Source organism: Phoca vitulina, unplaced genomic scaffold (assembly GCF_004348235.1).
Source record: "Phoca vitulina isolate PV1807 unplaced genomic scaffold, GSC_HSeal_1.0 scaffold23, whole genome shotgun sequence".
In the NCBI taxonomy this organism is placed as follows: domain Eukaryota; kingdom Metazoa; phylum Chordata; class Mammalia; order Carnivora; family Phocidae; genus Phoca; species Phoca vitulina.
In genome coordinates, this window is record NW_022589726.1 from 17,651,767 (window position 1) to 17,672,032 (window position 20,266).

At 49.3% G+C, this 20,266-nt stretch overlaps 1 protein-coding gene across 2 annotated transcripts; it reads left to right on the plus strand.

The window, feature by feature from the left end:
* The first annotated feature begins 2,381 nt into the window (after window positions 1-2,381).
* CALCOCO1 (calcium binding and coiled-coil domain 1) lies at window positions 2,382-20,046 on the plus strand. 2 transcript variants are annotated; one of them, XM_032420928.1, is made up of 15 exons: window positions 2,382-2,467; window positions 4,635-4,814; window positions 5,154-5,256; window positions 6,051-6,241; window positions 8,685-8,843; window positions 9,254-9,402; window positions 12,135-12,225; window positions 14,847-15,002; window positions 15,190-15,444; window positions 15,917-16,042; window positions 16,538-16,633; window positions 17,010-17,118; window positions 17,343-17,542; window positions 17,927-18,033; window positions 19,030-20,046. In XM_032420928.1, exons 2-15 carry the CDS (start codon window positions 4,659-4,661, stop codon window positions 19,205-19,207), a joined length of 2,076 nt encoding a protein of 691 aa, XP_032276819.1. In that variant the 5' UTR covers window positions 2,382-2,467; window positions 4,635-4,658; the 3' UTR covers window positions 19,208-20,046. The 2 variants fall into 2 exon arrangements, with proteins under 2 accessions (XP_032276819.1, XP_032276820.1); XM_032420929.1 differs by lacking the exon at window positions 15,190-15,444.
* The last annotated feature ends 220 nt before the right edge of the window (window positions 20,047-20,266 follow it).

Sequence of the window (20,266 nt, forward strand, 5' to 3'; positions counted from 1 at the left end):
TAATCCCAGCACTCTTTCCTCAGAATCCTTCTCAACACATTTCAGGCAGTCATTACTAATAATCTGAGTTTTTTTTTTTTTTAAAGCTGAAATTTATATGCTGTTCTTATATGACCTCCTAGGCTCCAGTAAACATTATAAATTCCCACTTCTGAATCTTTGCTTCAGGCTGGAATAAGCTTTGCCTTCCCACACCTTGTTCTGCCAAACTATCCAAATCCAATCCATCCTTCAAATATCTGTATTTTATATTCATTCATTCATTTTTTAAAAATTTTTAAAGATTTTTTTATTTATTTGAGAGAGAGCACGCCGGGGGAGGGGCAGAGGGGAAGGGAGAAGGAGAGAATCTCAAACAGACTCCCCACTTGCGGAGTTCAATGTGGGGCTCAATCTCAGGACCCTGAGTTCACGACCTGAGCAGAAACCAAGAGTCCCACGCTTAGCCAATTGGACCACCCAGGTGTCCCTTTATGTTCATTCTTTCAACAAAATTTATTGAATACCTAGCATAGTACCTCGCACATATATTTGTTGAATGAATGTTTCACGTCACCTGTGCCTTGCACATAAATGCTCAGTGAACGTTTGTCCCTTGATTAATTAATAGCACTGTTTCTTAGAACTATGGGAGTTAGTATCACATACCAGCAGTTTCTGTGGTGGGAGCCTAGTATACTGACTTCTTATGCTTGAATCCTGATTCTACCACTTACTAGTTAGATGATGCCAGGTAAGTCACTTTAATTGTGCCTCAATCTTCATCGTATGTAAATTGGGGATAATAATAGGACCTACTATATAAGCCTGCCATATTAAATGGAAAAATTTCTAGCATAAACACATTGTAAGAACCTAAAAAATGGAAAATGTTATTATTATTATTATTATTATTATTATTATTATTAGCTCCAGCTGAGGCTGAATTTTCTTCCAAGCCTTTTTTCTGGGTGGAAGACAAAAACCCAGAACACATGGGACCTGGGTCGCTGAACAGGCCCCGCTCTTAACCCACCCCAGGACCTTGAGTCAGCTCCTCATCCAGCAGCTTAATCCCTAACTCATAAATCCTGACTAATGACACAGACATGTCACCTTAATGTTTGTGAAGCCCAGTGACTTATTGTTAAGTGCTTGGAGATCTTCAGATGAAAGGCACCCAAGGGCAGGCACCAGACACCCTATTCAGTCATAAAAGCAAAATACTACCAAAAAACTTGGAAAAGGCAGAGGCTCCATAATTTAGTAAGCAGAGAATTAAAGCAGGCACCCAGGAAAAGCAAATCAATCCTAAGACTGTAATCCCTTAATACAGAGACAGGGAGAGAGATCATTTTGAATGCCTCAGACTACCTGGAGGGTCTTGGAGGGTCCAGGAAGGGGGAGGCAGGAGGATGCCCAAGTCTTTAACTTGACTTAAGTTGTGGGAGAAGTGTGAATCTTTCACCTCTCCTAAATAAAAACAGGAGCAATAACATGTATTGTTATCCTAATTCATTTAAGCCAGTTAAAAGGCTTGGGCAAACCAGCCCCTCTACGTGGCTTGTTTGTGAGTTCTGACCAGTCCTGAATTATGTCAGTCTCCCCTTTCAACCTCATTCTTTCTTCACCTCCCCGTCACCACCACCACCACTTCAAGCGATGGGTCCTCTTCCTAGACCTAGAGGCCACTCTAGGAGAGCCCAGTCCAGGTGTGTATTGGCAGCCCCTGGCACTGAAACCTTCGAGTTGGGGGAAAAAAAACAGTGGTGCACAACACAGTTTTTACAGCGCCTGTCCCTGAGGTGGAAGCAAAGAAGAAACTGCTACCACAGCCTGTAGTTTCCCGTCCCTAAATAGTCGGTAGCTGTGATGTAGTGGCAAGAGCACAGCCCTTGGGAGTCGTGCAGCACGGGAGATCTACCATCACATAGCTTTGATACTTTTAGCCCGGTTCCTTAAACATTCTGGGCTTTAGCGTCTTCAACTGTAAAGTGTGGATAACAACGCTAGCTACCCCACAGCCTCTTGTGAAAAGCAAACGAGAGGATGCAACGCAACACGCTCAACAACCCCATAAGGGATTACGCAGGAGGCGTTAGGGCCCTAACTCCTCCCCACCGTCCCACCCACCACGCACGTTACAAACCAGCAGTCACCACTAATACAGCCGGCCCCCTCCTAAGGAATCATGGGCCGTGAAGTCCTTTGGTGGCCACACCCTCGTTTACAATCATTGAAGTGAGAACTACGCCTCCCAAGATGCCGCGAGGAGGCAGCCGCCACGGCCGCCCTCTGCTCCGCCCTCCTCACGCACAGCTTCCTGGGATGTGTAGTCCCAGATCCAAGCCGGCCCCCCGACCAAAGAGGGCGGAGAAACCACAAACCCCAGAAGCCCTCACGTCCACTCTTCTCCCTCCCCTCCAGGAGTCGGAGTGCTGTTTTTGTTGTTGGTGGAAGGTGAGGGAACAGCTGATCCGTGTGTGGGGTAAGAAACTTGGCCTAATTTGGGGGCGATCTGATGCGGGGGTCACCGCACTTTCCAGTCTGTGAAAGGATAATCTAAGGGAACTGTAGAAGGGAGATGCGGGAGCGTTTGGGTTTTAATACTTTCCGTACTGAAGAAGCCACCCCTACTGTTTTTAAGAGTTCTGGGTCTCAAGGGGGCCTGGATCAGGAGGCTGCCCCCTCACTTTTCTCACCTTCCCCTCAGTCCTTCTCTAAAAGCTTGTTACGCTTAAAGTAGTTGGGAGAAGCTGAAATATTTACTCATTCTCTCCCAGGGAAGACTTGACCCTCACAAACCTTCCCTTTCTCCTTACCCTCCCGTCCCAATCCAAAGGCCTTTACTACGCTAAATCCCTGGGGGGGGGAAAACCTTCCAAGTGGTAGAATGTTAAGGAACTCTAGAGCCCTACAGAGTTGGGGGATTGGGACTCTTCCCCTCCCCCCTCGAACACTTGAGTCTAGCTACACTCATACACTTTAAGTGCCCAGAGCTTTGTTTCAGGTTTGGTGAATGTTTCCAGCTGTTATGGATTTTCTTTGTGGGGCATATTTGGGGTTCCCCAGGCTTAGATCTTTGGAGACAACTCATCCCTACTTAGAAAGCGAGAAGAATTGTATTTGGAGAAAACATGGACTAGTTTTAACTAGGGATTTTTCAGAGATGAAACCCCAAAGAAACCTCTTGTCCTGAATCCAGTCCTTATTTTGGAGGGAGAATTTGCTTCTTTTTGGAGAGCTAGCACACTTTTCCTTCTCTACTGAATTTCTGGTTGTTTTTTTTTTTTTTTAAGTTCCTAGCCCCAGACTTTAGCCTGGCGTGGGTTTGTGATGTTTAGGGGTGTGCACATGACTAGTGATGGCTGATTGGACGCCGTCCTCTGCAGTTGACCTAGGATGAAGATTAGTGGGCTGGAGCGGAGTGATGACGAGAGCCATCTCACAGCCTTAGGCTGAGGAGTTCTGTTGATTATTGTTGTTGTTCCTTACCCCATCCCCATAGTGCCCACCTAACTTGGAACACCTCTTCCTCTCAGTCCCATCTTACAGCATGCCTCCAGCTCCCCATCCAGGCACTTGGAATCGAGGCCAAAGGGGGCAGAGAGCAAATGGAAAGGAAAATACTAGAACTGGGTTACCATAGTCAAACCAGTAGAATTCTAGTTCTGCTTCTGGCAAGATCTGAAGAAAAGAATGTTAGGTTCTGTTTGAATTATCTCTCCCTTCTCTCAACATCATATATATATTTCCCCTTCTCAGGGCCCCTTACTTCCCACCTTCCAGTCTATCCCCTACCCAGGGGTGGGGCTTTCCTGGCTCCAGGCTCCCACATTCCATCTCCCCACACCACCACGTTCCTGCTGAGTGTTTCACTCCACCCTTGAAGCAGCCGCCTCCAGAATTCTTGACTTCCTGGAGTAATGAAATGGAGAGACAAAACCTGTCTTTCCCTATATCCTCCCTTTCCCTTTGTCTCTTGAATGAGAGCAGAAGCTTTTTTTAAAACTCATGGGGGTGGACAGCTCTGAGAGAGGAGAGAACTGAGACCTCATGGGCCTGAGGATTGAGCTGTTGGTCTCCCCACCCTTTCCAACTCTGAAGGCTCAGTCATTACTTTCAGAGATTAGGTGCTGTTTTCAGGTGTCATAAGTCATCCTGGGTACAGTTGGAGTGGGCAAGGAGACACGCTCAGAAGGAGGGTGCCCCACACCTCAGTTGGATTTTGAATCCAAGAGCCAAAAGATATGGGGGTGGGATGAGGAGGTGGAGGCTGAAGAATTTGGAATGCTCAAGATGTTAAGAGGTGGAAAAAGAGGGACTCAGAGGGCAGAGCCTGGGATGCTGAGACTTGGTCAATGAGGCTGTGAAAAGGGAGCAGAAATGAGAGAGATGTTAACTCTAGGAAGAGTCTTTGACTCAGAACAGGTACAGTGTGAGACAGGATGGGGACTGACTCAGAAGGCCAGACCTGTGTTCTGGAGACTAAAAATTATACCTCCAAAGGGTCCTATAACCCGCAGGGGCTGGAAACGAGATATGCCTTCACCTCCAGGTGTAGTGACAGGAGCTGTGAGTGGGTGGGAATGGAGTTGGAGCGAAGAAGAGATGGATTGGAGAGATTTATAGGATATTAACCCTTTATTTCATAGGAGGGCAGATATCTTGAGGGCAGGATGGAAGAATCATCACTAAGCCGGGCACCTTCCCGAGGTGGAGTCAACTTTCTGAATGTAGCCCGGACCTACATCCCCAACACCAAGGTGGAATGTCACTATACCCTTCCCCCAGGCACCGTGCCCAGTGCCAGCGACTGGATTGGCATCTTCAAGGTATCCCTGAGCCCCCTTTTGGCTCATATTTATGGGTCATGGGTTGGTTGGAATAAGGGGAATGACTTAGTCCTTGGATTCTCAACCTCATGTTGATAGAAAAGAAGGGAAAAGATGTCACAAATAACAGAGGCCATCGGTATAAGCAGAGCTCATCTTCTCCCCATCTTAACCTTGCTCTCTCCTGTCACAAGTATCCCTCCACATTCCCTGTCTCTCATCATCCTTGCCCCTGTAACAGCTTCCTGTCCCCCGTTCAGTCCCTCAGCCCTTTCTGCCATCCATAGCTTATAGTTGCATCACCATACCCCTCCCCGCTCCCACCATGGGCCTTCACAGGTGGAGGCTGCCTGTGTTCGGGATTACCACACGTTTGTATGGTCTTCGGTGCCTGAAAGTGCGGCTGATGGCTCCCCTGTCCACGCCAGCGTCCAGTTCCAAGGTACGAGGGAGGATGGAAGGTCCAAGACGGCAGAGCCGGGGGATAGAGGTTTAGAGGAGGATAGTGGGCTCAGAAACAAAAGGCACAGACGACAAAGAAAAATAAGTGCAAATAAATAAAATAAGAACTATATCCAACAGGGCTCAACAGACATAGAATCATGGGATTATTATAGAATCAGGGACTTAGAGATGGAAGGAACTGTAGAGGGCCACTAATCCTGCCTCCTACCAAAACAAAAAAAAAAGAGGAAGTCCTCTTCCTCGAGGGGTAGGGAAGAGGGAAAGGTGGTGTCATAGAATGAGAAGGTGGTCGTGAGATTCCAAAAGACCTGGGTTCAAATCTCAACTCTAATACTTACAAGCTGTTTGACCTTGGACAAATTACTTAATCTCTCTGTGTCTATTATCTTAACAGTAAAAGGGGATGCATGGCTTATAGGTACAATATGAGGTTTAAAGTGATACGGGTAGAGGGTTAGCATCATGCCTGGTACAGGGTGGGCACTCAGTAAGTGGTAACTAGCATTATTATTATTATTATTATTATTATTATGGAAGGTAGGTTTGGGAAAGAGAGGAAGGATAGGCCTAGGCAGAAAGGAGGGACAAGAGTACCCCAGGGAATGGAAATAGCCTGTGGGAGGTGGAAAGAAAACAGTAGATGGAACAGGGAACAAGAGGCCGGAGCCAAGGGCAGTAGGTGATAAGACGCATCCAGGGGAAGGGAGACCTGTCAAGCACTTGAGGGCCTGGGATCACATTCGGGTCCTGGGTTCATTCTTCTTCCCACAGCCAGCTACCTGCCCAAACCTGGAGCCCAGCTCTACCAGTTCCGATATGTGAACCGCCAGGGCCGGGTGTGTGGGCAGAGCCCCCCTTTCCAGTTCCGAGAGCCAAGGCCCATGGATGAACTGGTGACCATGGAGGAGACTGATGGTGGCTCTGACATCCTGCTTGTTGTCCCCAAGGCCACCGTGCTGCAGGTGAGAATAGAGCAACAGAGCTGCTTCTGGGCAGGGGAGTGGGCGGGCAGCATGGCAAGGGACCCCTTGCTTTACCCTCCCCTGGGCTGTGACCTCAACCGAAGACCTCACTGGGAGTTACACAATCTTGTCGTTAAGAAAGTCTCATTCTAACGTAGACACAAACATGTAGGGCAGGAAAGCAAGCCGCCTACAGGCCACTGTCACTCAGATTACATGAGTACTTTTCGAGCATTCCTCCCAAGTGCTACATCCTGTCCTAGGCCCTAGAGGAAGATCTAAAGGGTGGAGGGAGGCCACTCCAAGGAAGGAATGTTCAGAGGAAGAGGAGGATGAGACCCACGTCCAGGACAGGTGAGGAATGAGAGCAGATAGTAGGGCCCCAGACAGTATCAGAGGCTCTTGGGCACTTGAAATGTGACTGGTCCAAATTGAGATGTAAAATACACAAAGGATTTTGGAGACTTAGTATTTAAAAAAGTAAAAGAGCTTAATAATTTTCTATATATTGATTGCATGTTGAAATGACAATATTTTGGATAGACTGGGTTAGACAAAATATCATTAAAATGAATTTCACCTGTTTCTTGTTACTTTTTTGAAGTATCTACTGGAAAATTTAAAAACTATATATGTGGCTTATATTCTTTTCCCATTGGACCAAATAGACCAAACTGAGAAGAATTAGAGAATGAGGGTAGATGTTGGCAAGGACTTCCTGAAGGAAGAGAAGGGACAGGGACAGGTGGGGAGGAAGGACACTCCCTAGATAAGAGGACAGACTTGAGGAAGGCTCAGGAGGTGAGAATGAGTTGCTTGTCTGTGACTGAAGTAAATTCTTGCTTTCTAGAACCCTCTAAACACATGGAATCAACACAAGAATAGGAAGAAGATGTTTATATCTTGCATAAGTCAGATGTGTGAGCTCCTACCCCATATTCTGTTTTTTTAATTCTAATTCCAGTGTAGTTAACATGCAGTGTTATATTAGTTTCAGGTGTCAATAGTGTACAATACAGTGATTCAGCAGTTCCATATATTGCTCAGTGCTCATTATGATAAGTGTGCTCTTAATCCCCATCACCTATTTCACCCACCCCCACCCACTTCCCCTCTGGTAACCAGCAGTTTATTCTCTGTAGTTAACTATAAAGAGTCTGTTTCTTGGTTTGTTTCTTTCTCTCTCTTTTATTTTTTTCACTAGGCTCGTTTGTTTTGTTTCTTAAATTCCACATATGAGTGACATCATATGGTATTTGTCTTTCTCTGACTGACGTACTTCACTTAGCATTACACTCCCCAGCTCCATCCATGTCATTGCAAATGGCAAGACCTCAGTCTTTCTTAAGGCCGAGAGTATTGTGTATGTGTGTGTATATACATACACACACACACACCACATCTTCATTATCCATTCATCAGTCGATGGACACTTGAGCTGCTTTCATAGTTTAGCTATTGTAAATAATGCTGCTATAAACTTAGGGGTGCATGTATCCCTTTGAATTAGTGTTTTCATACTTTTTGGGTAAATACCTAGGAGTGCGATTACTGCATCATAGAGTAGTTCTATTTTTTTTTTTTTTAAAGATTTTATTTATTTATTTGACAGAGAGAGAGACAGCTAGAGAGGGAACACAAGCAGGGGGAGTGGGAGAGGGAGAAGCAGGCTTCCCGCCGAGCAGAGAGCCCGATGCGGGGCTCGATCCCAGGACCCTGGGATCATGACCTGAGCCGAAGGCAGACGCTCAACAACTGAGCCACCCAGGCGCCCCTAGAGTAGTTCTATTTTTAACTTTTGAGAAACCTCCATTTTCCAGAGTGGCTGCACCAGCTTATACTCCCACCAGCAGTGCAAGAGAGTTCGTTTTTGTCCACATCCTCGTCAACACTTGTTGTTTCTTGTGTTTTTGATTTTAGCCATTCTGACAGGTGTGAGGTGGTATCTCATCATGGTTTTGATTTGCATTCCCTGATGACGAGTGATGTTGAGCATCTTTTCATGTGTGTTTTGGCCATCTGGATGTCTTCCATGTTCTGTTTTTACATTCGTTATACTTACTACAATTACCTTTCAACAATCTACACTAAGAGATCACTTTACAAATGAGGACAAAGACTCAGAGAAGTTAAGGAACTCATTCAAAGTGCCATAGCTAGTAGAAATTGTAAACCTACATCTGTCTGGTTCCAGAATAGATAAGGTAAAATTCAGGGAGCCATCCCTTTTGTCTGCGTGGATTGAGAGAGACTCCTTCCGAGGGGGTCGGGAGCTGGTGTGTCTGACTGGTGGTGGGCAGGATTCAGTAACACCCCAAGCCTCCCCTTCCTCACCTCTTTATAGCTTGTACTGATGCAACTTCCCAGCCCCGAATGCATCTGCAGAGTGGTGGGGACGGGGCTGTCACAAGCGCAAACCCCCTTTTTATCCTCCCTCCTGCAGAACCAGCTGGACGAGAGCCAGCAGGAGAGGAATGACCTGATGCAGCTGAAGCTGCAGCTGGAGGGACAGGTGACAGAGCTGAGGAGTCAAGTACAGGATCTCGAGACGGCTCTGGCCACTGCCAGGCAGGAGCACGCGGAGCTGACGGAGCAGTACAAGGTGGGAGTTGGGCCAGGCTGGGGACGGGGCCTGGCTGCTCACCCGGAGTCCAAAATCTAACCCAGTGAAGATGGAAAAGGAGAGACATTAGCGGGCTTTTAAGATGGTTCTGGCATCAAAAAATAGCTTTAGGGAGTAACGAGTGGGATTAAGCTTGAGATGACAGGAGACACATTGCAAACATAAAGTAATAAGACTCAGTTCTTTGCACGCAGGAGTGCTGAGGTAGGGTGGAGGTGGCCATATTCACCAGCCAGAGAATGTTCCCTTGCAGTTTCTTTCTCAAGGAAGGTGACAGGGTGGTGGGGGGTTGATAACAGTCAAATTCTGATATGCTCCTCCTAAGCTCTTGTTCTGTTGTTTGAGAGATGAGTCTCAACTTCATTATTCTGGGGTAACCTTAATTCCAGGGGCTTTCCCGGTCCCACGGGGAGCTCATAGAAGAGAGGGACATCCTGAGCCAGCAACAGGGAGACCATGTGGCACGCATCCTGGAGCTGGAAGATGACATCCAGACCATCAGTGAGAAGGTGCTGACAAAGGAGGTGGAGCTGGACAGGTGAGAGGACCTCCTCTGCCCCCGTTACTTCCTTTCATTTCCTGTCACCCCAAACTCCAGCCTCTCATTTCAGGCAGGTGAACCTGCTGTCTCATGTGATTATCCCGCTTACTGGGGAAATCTTTTCCTGCCTAGCTCTTCCGTCTTTTCTGAGCCTGTTCTGTATTCCTCACCTTCAGAAGTCATCATAGTTACTACTTATGGTACAGCAAAGGCTACGCAGGAGCCGGGAGTGGAGGATTTGGAAGAAGAGAATGGATAGAACAGTCAACACAAGAGAGGATGGATTTCATTCTGAAATCCATCTTTCTTCTGAAATCCATCTTTCTATCTATTCTTTACCACAGCAAAGAAGATTAGAGGGGCACCTGGCTGGCTCAGTCAGTAGAGTGGGTGACTCTTTATCTCAGGGTTGTGAGTTTGAGCCCCTCGTTGGGCGTAGAGATTACTTAACAATCTTTTTAAAAAAAGAAGGAGGGCACCTGGGTGGCTCCATCGGTTAAGCATCCAACTCTTGGTTTCAGCTCAGGTCATGATCTCAGGGTTGTGAGATCAAACCCCATGTCAGGCTCCACGCTCAGCCCGGAGTCTGGTTGAGGTTCTCCCTCTGCCCCTCCACCACCACCCTCCACTCCACCAGCCTCTGCTTGGGCGAGCACACACATATGCGAGCACTCTTTCTCTCAATAAATAAACAAATAAAAATCTTAAAAAAAAAAAAAAAGAAAGAAAAAACTATATTAAAAAAATAATAGAAGGGCGCCTGGGTGGCTCAGTCGTTAAGCGTCTGCCTTCGGCTCAGGTCATGATCCCAGAGTCCTGGGATCGAGTCCCACATCAGGCTCCCTGCTCGGCGGGAAGCCTGCTTCTCCCTCTCCCACTCCCCCTGCTTGTGTTCCTGCTCTTGTTCTCTCTCTCTCTGTCAAATAAATAAATAAAATCTTTAAAAAAAAAAAAAAATAATAATAGAAAATAAAAATAAATTTAAAAGAAAAAGAAGACTAGACTTCATTCTCACTGTTAGGAAATGTTCGAACTGGTGATCCAGAATGTGATGGAATCTCTCCTCTGAAAAAAGGCGTAAGTCATAGAATTTTAGCACTGGGAGGAATATAGGATATTTGAGAGGGTCACTACTTCAGAAGGCAGCCTTTTTCAATATCAGACAACTGTCAGTTTTGTATCTCTTGGATTGAACGAAACTGTCCTTCCTATAACTCCCTCCTATAACTTTCCTCCCTTGGTCTTGGTTTAGACCTCTGGAGCCGCACAGAATGAATTTCTTTCTTCTACCAGACAACTATTATTTCTACCAAATAGCACAAATATTGACCACTTCCCATGCCTGTCCTTCAGATTTTCACCAGGAGAAACACGTTAGGTGTTTCTTTCATCACATCACACAATTGAGTCTCTTTCATTCAGCACTGGTAGATCTTACATATATTTTTTAAATTTTTTAAAGGAAAGAGGCATATTATCCAAGGCCCAGAGTAAAACATGAGTTACTCCCTAAGGCTTCTTCAGTGCAGAATATGTTGGTCTTGCCCTAGGGAGATACTAAATGTCTAGGTTTTAAATCATAGAATAGAAAAACAGGGATCAGGGGCACCTGGGTGGCTCAGTCGGTTACATGTCTGCCTTCGGCTCAGGTCATGATCCCGGGGTCCCGGGATCGAGCCCCACATCAGGCTTCCTGATCATTGGGGAGCCTGCTTCTCCCTCTTCCTCTGCTGCTCCCCCTGCTTGTGTTCTCTAACTCTCTCTCTCAAATAAATTAATAAAATGGTTTAAAAAAAAAAGAGATGAGACTGATCATCTGGAAAAGATTAGGGACTGTTTAGACCAGGGGTCAGTAAACTATGGCCCATGTGCCAAATGTAGCCTTGCCGCCTGTTTTTGTACAGCCCGTGAGGTAAGAATGGTTTTGACAATTAATTAATGGTTAAAATCAAAAGAAGAGGGACTCCTGGGTGGCTCCGTAAGTTAAGTGTCTGCCTTTGGCTCAGGTCATGATCCCGGGGTCCTGGGATCGAGTCCCAGATCGGGCTTCTTACTCAGCAGAGAACCTGCTTCTCCCTCTGCCTGCTACTCCCCCTGCTTGTGCGCATGCTCGCTTTCTCTCTCTCTGACAAATAAATAAATAAAATCTTCTAAAAAAATAAAAGGAGATATGAAAAGGAAGATATGAAATTCAGATTTCAGTGTTCATAAATAAAGTTTTATTGGGACAGCCATGCTAGTCATGTGCATGTTGTCTGGGGCTGCTTTCACACTACAATGGCAGAGTTGAGTAGTTGCCGCAGAATCCTCATGGCCTGCAGAACCTAAAGTTTTTACTGTCAGGCCCTTTACAGAAAAGTCTGCCAACTTCTAATCTAGATCCAAAGTTTATAATCAATCACGGCTGTCCCTTGTCTAAAAAAAGACTCAGTTCTGGTCTCTTGATGGAACGAAAACAACTAGGAAGCCACCAGCAGAACATTCCTTAAAATGATACATAAAGAGAAAAGAAAAACTGTATTTCTAGATTGTTCTCTAGAATCAGGAATCTTGGGTACTCAGGGCTTACAAGAGGATCACCTTGGTCTGGGGATTTGAACATCCCAAAGGCAAACGGAGGTCTGGGCATAGAGGAGCACCAGTAGAAGAGCTCAAGACAGAAGTCCAAGCCCCTCATTTCTTCTCTGGTGACCAGTAGGTCATCTGACGTTCCATCTCCCCACACACAGGGTGAGAGACACAGTGAAGGCCCTGACTCGGGAACAAGAGAAGCTCCTCGGGCAACTGAAAGAAGCGCAAGCAGATAAGGAGCAAAGCGAGGTAAGGGCTCAGAGTTGGTTCGCTTTCTGAATTGTTCATCCAGTGTTTATTAATTAAGTTTTGAGTTCTAGGCACCAAAGCGGATATAAACGTAAAGAGAACATTGTATGCACTCTCGTAGGAAGCATAAAATGTATACCCAAATCAGGATTAGTCAAAGTAAGCATCACCAGGGAAGAATAATAAAGTGTTCTGGTGGGGGCGCCTGGGTGGCTCAGTAGGTTAAGCATCTGACTCTTGATCTCAGCTCAGGTCTTGATCTCAGGGTTGTGAGTTCAAGGCCCAGCGAGGAGCCTACTTAAATAAATAGATAGATAGATAGATAGATAGATAGATAGATAGATAAATAAATGTGTTATGATGCTTCATAGAGGTGGGTGAGAGCACATCTTGTTAGGGTCATTAGAAAGGGCCTTTAGGGGCACCTGGGTGGCTCAGTTGTTAAACGTCTGCCAGGGTCCTGGGATCGAGCCCCGCGTTGTGTTCCCTGCTCATCAGGAAGCCTGCTTCTCCCTCTCCCACACCCCCTGCTTATGTTCCCTCTCTCACTGTGTCTCTCTCTGTCAAATAAATAAATAAGATCTTGAAAAAAAAGAAAGGGCCTTTAAAAAAGCTGGCACCTGGGTGGCTCAGTTAGTTAAGCATCTGCCTTCAGTTCAGGTCATGATCCTGGAGTCCTGGATCGAGCCCCATGTCGGGCTCCCTGCTTGGCGGGGAGTCTACTTCTTCCTCTGCCCTCGCCCCGCACATGCTCTCTCTCTCTCTCTCAAATAAATAAAATCTTTAAAAAATAAAAAGGGGGCATAGGAGTGCCTGGCTGGCTCAGTCGGCAGAGCGTATGACTCTTGATCTCAGGGTCGTGAGTCCAAGCCCCACTTTGAGCATAGAGCTTACTTTAAAAAAAAAAAAAAAAAAAGCAAAAGGGCGGAATAAACTAGCCTCGTATTTTCCAACTTTTTTAGCTTTCCTCCCCACCCCCAGTAAAGTTTTACATCTTGTGTGGAACCTCACTGAATAGATAAAAACAATATTTTATTACTATAAATTTTCATAAATTCAAATATTCAGTGTTGACTTACAAGGTAACAAAAGTAATCAGGTAATCCTGATGGATGTCACACCTTGAAATCAGAGGTTATAGATAACTGCTCTGTCAGCCTCAGCAGCTGATATAGTTCTGTATTGTGTTTTGGTTGTACGGTACTGAGAACACTTTGAGTCTCACACACAAGTAGGTGAGAGTGACAGCCATTGTTAAACTATCCACCTGGCCATCTCAGTTTGCTTTTCAGTTCAATAGAAGATCCTGAGGTTTGCACAAAAATGAATTAACCTAGAAGCATATGTCAGTGGATTGAGACTGTTGTGTTAACTTGTGACTGTGTGGGGTTTTTTTTCATATTTTTTAAATAATTTAGAAGAAGCTTAAATCACATATTTGCAGAACCTCTAAATGGCTTCCTCCAAACCCTAGGCTTTTGTGGAAGATGATTTGAAAACCATTTGCTTAGCAGTGAGGAGTAGGAAGAATTTAAGTAGACAGAGATGAGAGGGAGGCCCTTCTGGAAACAGAGAAAGATGCGAGCAAAGGCTGAGAGCCCCAGAACACTCAGGGCAATTGAATGTGTGGGTGAAGAGTTTGAGGTAAGGGCTAGGTCAGATTGGAGAGGACCTGGAGTTTAGTCTTTATTCTGTAAGCAGTGAGAGGCGTCAGTAATTTTCAGGGGGGTGAGATGTACTTAAATGTAGATCACACTTAAGATGTACTTAAAGAAGATTCATGTGATCTCCTTGTGGGAAATGAACTAGTTATGGGATTATTCAATAATCCAAGTAAGAAATGACCAGGGCCTGAGCTAACATGGTTGCAATGATAGTGGAAAAGAGAAGATGGCTGTGAACAAGATGGAGGTTGGAGACGCCAAAGGCTTTTCTGTGGGTCGCTAAGGAAAGAACAGAACCAAGCAGGCATGGCACCAACGGATCCAGCCTGAGTGACTTGGGAAGTAGTTAGTACCATGGGTGGAAATAAGAGTGGAAAGGAGTGGAGTGGGAGGTAGAATATGCTGAGTTTGAGAGCCCTGTGGGACATCCAGACTGAGTTTTGATCTAAAAGGAAGAGCAGATGGGCGCCTGGGTGGCTCAGTCAGTTGAGAGTCTGCCTTTGGCTCAGGTCATGGTCCTGGGGTCCTGGGATCGAGCCCCTCATTGGGCTCTCTGCTCAGTGGGGAGTCTGCTTCTCCCTCCCCCCCATCCACTTGTGCTTGTATGTGTGTGTGTGTGCGCGTGCTCTCTCTCTCTCTCTCTGAAATAAATAAATAAAATCTTTTAAAAATAAAAAGAAGAGGAGAGAAGCAGAAATGGTACATGGGATACCTAGATTCGTGTAAGACCCTGCCCAGGCTGTGATGCTGGTACCTCATGTTGGGAGCCGGAGACCGGATGTTCAGGACTGAGTGGCTTTGAGCTGAGACCCCAAGAACGGCTGACGAGCTGAATGCTTGGGTTTGTGTTAAATCTGGGAAGCAGAACCATGACCTCTCTCATCACAGTGGTTCAACCCCCAGCCACCCCAAATACTACATATACCCTTTTCCTTACGTATTCGCCACCTCCATCAGGCTGAGCTCCAAATGGCACAACAAGAAAACCATCGCTTAAATTTGGAGCTGCAGGAAGCGAAGGGCCGGCAGGAGGAACAGGGTGCTCAGGCCCAGCGACTGAAGGACAAGGTGGCCCAGATGAAGGACACCCTAGGCCAGGCCCAGCAGCGTGTGGTAAGTGAAGCCCCTAGGCAACAGGAAGTAGAGAAAGTTCCAAGGGCTCACTATAGAAAAGTGGGGAAAAGACGAGGCTAAAGATCGAGCAGTGCAAATCTGGAGTCCTGATGCAGTGGTCGGTAGCAGGGAGCCTGGTTCACGAGTGACTCACTGGGAGCCCTAACTCCATCTCCTGTCTTCTGAGGCTGAGCTGGAGCCCCTGAGGGAGCAGCTTCGAGGAGCCCAGGAGCTTGCAGCCTCCAGCCAGCAGAAAGCCGCCCTTCTCGGGGAGGAGCTTGCCAGCGCAGCGGGAGCCAGGGACCGCACCATGGCCGAGCTCCACCGCAGCCGTCTGGAAGTGGCTGGAGTCAATGGCAGGCTGGCTGAGCTCAGCTTGCACTTGAAGGAGGAAAAAAGCCAGTGGAGCAAGGAGCGGGCGGGGCTGCTGCAGAGTGTGGAGGTAGAGGGATGGGGGGACCTGGCAAGCTCACGGCCACTGCCCCCACCTCCCATGTGGCCAGATCCCCTCAGAGGACAGAAAGGGATGAGGACCTTAGAGGACTTAGGGATGGGGAGGGGCTCCGAGGGAGGTACAGTTCACTGTCCAGAGATGACCCGTCGTCTCTAAGCAGGGTGTCCCAGTCCTGATCTTTGTAGCACCTTCCTTGGTTACCGTCTTGATTAAGAAACATTTCCTGCCCTAGGCACCGGCCCCCATCAGTAATGCCCATTCCTGATCAGCGAGGCACCTTGCTGGCGTGTCCCTTCCTTCAGTGAGAAGTATAGGGAATGAGGAAGCCAAGAAGGGGAAATTGTTCCCCAAATACTCATTTAACTAAAGGAAGGGACACAGTGAGGGATGGAGCTGTTGTCAGTGGCATCCCTTTTCCTTCACCCTTCCCCTCCCATGTGCCTTTTTGGCCACGTCGCAGGCTGAGAAAGACAAGATCCTGAAGCTGAGTGCAGAGATACTTCGACTGGAAAAGGCAGTTCAGGAGGAGAAGACCCAGAACCAAGTGTTCAAGACTGAACTGGCCCGGGAAAAGGATTCGAGCCTGGTGAGGCGTGCAGCCGCCCCTGAGTCCGGGCCCATGGCCTCCTGAAGCAGCAGTGTCCCTTCTTGCCGTCTTGGGTGTGGGTTCAGAAGTGCTGGCTGCTCACTTCCATGTTGAGTGGCCTCTTACTTGCACTTGTCCCACAGCTCATCAGTTTGAAACGTACGATGGCCCCTTCTGTTCTCCAGACACATATCCTGGGCCTCTCAGGGGTGACTTAGGACAGTTATGGAGTGCCCCTGCTACCACCAGGACCTCTGCACCCCAGCCCAGAGGCAGTCACCCAGGCCCACACTCGAGAAGCAGAGCCTGGGACTCAGGCGACTATCTCCTGTGATCAGGACAAGGGACTCATGGAAGAAGAGCGTTGGGGCTTCCCCCGTGTGTGTCGGGGCAAGAGAAGGACAAAGGCACAGAGAGACATGGTTCTAGGGTGGTGGGTCCAGGTCGCAGAGCCTGGGTTCTTGGAGGTACATTCTAGGCTCCACATTCCCTCAGGTGCAGCTGTCAGAGAGCAAGCGGGAACTGACAGAGCTGCGGTCAGCCCTGCGTGTGCTCCAGAAGGAAAAGGAACAGCTGCAGGAGGAGAAGCAGGTGAGAACCTATGACTCAGGCTCCCTGGATGCCAGAATTGAGGACTTGAGGGCTGGGAACTTTGTATCTTCTTGCCATCTCTTGGCTTAGAAACTGTTATCTCTAAGAGGGCCCAGAGGCTAAAAATGGGACCATGGCTCCTCTCACTGGCCGACTTGACAGGACAGGAGAGGACTGCAGGGGCGGGGGATGTAGGGGGTGAAGGAGGGCTCCTGGCGGGGGAAGAGTGAGGCTCTACTTTGAGCTGCCCCGCACGTTAGAGAAGGCACCTGATCCTGAGGAGCTCGGAGTTCGTCTTGGGTGCCAGGGAGGACTCTGCAGGGCAGCGGGCTGGGCATCTTCCCAGCCTCTCCTGCCTCTCTGCTCCCAACGCCAGGAACTGCTGGAGTACATGAGAAAGCTGGAGGCCCGCCTGGAGAAGGTGGCAGACGAGAAGTGGAGCGAGGGCGCTGCCACAGAGGACGAGGAGGCGGCTGCGGGGCTGAGTCTGTAACCACCAATCTTGTGACACTGCTTCCCCGCCCCCCCGTTTCCCTGTTGGGGAGAGCTGCATGCGACCGCTCTGGGAGCTGCCTCCACCTTCTGTGTCTTGCCTTTTCCCTTGCCGGACTCTGGCCCTGTCCAGTTTAAGCATATCCCTCATCCAAAGGAGCCAGCCCAGCCGAGCCTCTAACGACACATCCTTCTCTGCCCTCTCCCTCACCGACAGGCTGCCCAGCGGCTCTGACAGACTCAGAGGATGAGTCCCCGGAAGACATGAGGCGCCCTCCCTATGGCCTGTGTGAGCGGGGAGACTCCGGCTCCTCTCCTGCTGGGCCACGAGAGGCTTCTCCCCTGGTTGTCATCAGCCAGCCGGCTCCCATTGCCCCCCAGCTCTCAGGGCGCGCTGAGGACAGCAGCTCTGACTCGGTGAGCAATGCGGGGAGGAAGGGGTGGCCAGGGCCATACCCAAGTGGCCCAGCCTCTGGAGCAGGAAGTCTTAGCCCAACAGGGCTCTCTTTTTCCCTTGGAGAGGAGGCAGGCCCAGCCTCTCTTCCAGGCCATCCAACAGACAACACCCCCAAATCCACCCCAACCCAATAGCCTCACTGCTGCCACCCCCTGCACCCCACACTTCTCTTCTTACCCACCAGCCCCCATCACAACTCCTGTCCTGCCTCACTCCTACTGCAGCCCACTGTCTACTCTCTGGGCCTAGACTGCTCTTCCCTTACCTGCTCCAGTGGGCTGCTCCCGTGTCTTGGGACACTCACTACCCCAAAACCCAGCCCTACCTATCTCTTTGGTGCCCAGGAGGCCGAAGATGAGAAGTCAGTGCTCATGGCGGCTGTTCAGAGTGGGGGTGAGGAGGCCAATCTGCTGCTTCCTGAGCTGGGCAATGCCTTCTATGACGTGGCCAGGTGAGCGCAGAAGGGGGAGACCAGGAGGGAGGTGGGAGGATGCCAGTGGAAAGGGCATCTGGGTGAATGGTCCCCATGCCCTTCGCCCAAGCTCCCCCTTCTTGGCCCTGGCCAAGAAAAGGAGACATAGGTATGGTTGACACAGAAAGTCACCCACCACTCCGAATCCCAGGTGCCTTCAGGTAATTCCTGCCCCCATCTTATCAGTGCACTGTGCACTCAGAGGCCCTGCCTTTAACTGGCTTCTGTGTTGTTCTAGCACCATCTTCCGTGGAGCCCAAATTGCCCTGCATCCCCTCTCTCCTGCCCCTTTCCCTTCCCCAACCACCAGGTAGGTACCTAAGCTCCATCTGGGGAGGAAGGGAGGTGACCGATGCCCCCAGGGATGGGATCAGAGAGAAGACTGGGATCCAGCGTCCATCTGGCCAGCCCTGAGATGTCCCCCTTCCCTGACCCTCTTCCCTGACTCTGCCGGGAAACCCTCGGGCGATGCAGCTGCAGGGGCGGGGGTTCCGGTATCAGATTGCCCCTTCGGCCTTCCCTTTCCTTTCGCAGGTCAAGAGGGGAAGGCAGGGGGAAGAGAGATTTTATCATCTAGCCCCCGGCTTTGCCTCCATGTGAGATGGGCTCAGGGCAGGGAGGGGTGATGCTGTCATCCTTCTCAGCTGGAGCAGGAAGATGAAGGACGATGTCAGACTCATTTTCAGCCTCATTAGGCAGCAGACGGAGCTGGAGGGAGGAGAGCAGGGGGTTGGGGGATGGGCCGTGCGCTACAGCAGGCGCTGAAGAAGAGAGGACACGGAGAGCCAGGAAACCAGGCTCCGGTAGTGTGGGGAGAGAGGTGCTATGAGCGAGGTGGGGAGAGAGCCACCAGGGAGCTGCGTGAGGAACAGGGGCACCTGGGAGCCCGCGTGCGTGGGTCCCTCTCCCTGAGGTCCACAAGGCAAGAGGGCATCGGAGCGCACTGACCCTCTCCTTTCCTTCTGTCTCCTTCAGTGGCTTTGCGGTGGGTCCCTTGTCAGAGGCCAGCACTGGGGGCCCTGCCACCCCCCCGTGGAAAGAGTGCCCCATTTGTAAGGAGCGCTTCCCAGCCGAGAGTGATAAGGATGCCCTGGAGGAACACATGGATGGACACTTCTTTTTCAGCACCCAGGACCCCTTTACCTTTGAGTGATCTCACCCCCCGCCCCGGCCCCAGGACATGCCCAGATACACTTACACACAGACACACGCTCATGCACAGACGTACACTTAGGTCTCATGCCTTCTCTGCCACCCTGGGCTCCGTGATATTCTGTTCCCTAAGAACCGCTCCCTGAACCATGTTCATCCCAAGCTCTCACCTTCATCCTCTCCCGCCTTGCTCTTTTGTCCACGCAGGGGCTGACTTTACCCCCTGAAAGCGGTTTTGGAGGAACCAGGCTGGAGGAGACCTTCCCCAGGGTGAATAGGATCACCCCCTCCTCACCCTGGTTGCTTCTGTCACTGACACCACACACCCACACACACACCCATACACATGCACACACACACACACTCACACTCACACGTACTCTCTGCTGCCCCAAAGCCAGTTCCTGGGGCACCCCACCGCCTCTTATTCGGGGTCTGTGTTGGTTTACCTGAGTTTTCTCGGGGGCCTGCATCGAGGCAGCAGCGAGGACACCATGGCCTCTTCAGGTGTCTTTCAGTTCTGAGCTTCAGTGGTTCCTTCTGCCCCCCCCCCACCCCATTGCCTTCTGCACCCCGCCCCGGCCTTTTCCACACCGTTAGGTATGAAGTTTGGAGGTTTCTTTTGTATTTTTGAGGTTTTCTGTACTCTATCTCCTGCCCTTCCCTGCCCTCCCTCCCCCAGTGTCCTCACATGGAAAGAAAGAATGCATTTGTGCCTTCTGTGAGGGATGAGGGGACCAGATGGTCCCAGGTGTCCCCATTTCTCACCCCTTCCTCCCTCTCCAGGTTCCCCCACAGCAATAAGAGCTTTCCCTCTTTATCCCTCCCTCAATCTGTAGTTTGAACAAATATATTTATATGATATGTATAACAATTCTAATAAAATGTGTTCTTATCATGAGGTGTGACTAGAGCAATGAAGGTCCGGATACCTGGCTCCTAGACCACAGTGGAGGGGAGAGGGAGGGAGGGAGGGGACTCCCCCCTGCCTTGGTGGGACCAGTGCTTGCGCAGCATTTCCACATTGTGCCTCCTGGTGGGCAGAGGAGGAGGGCGGGAG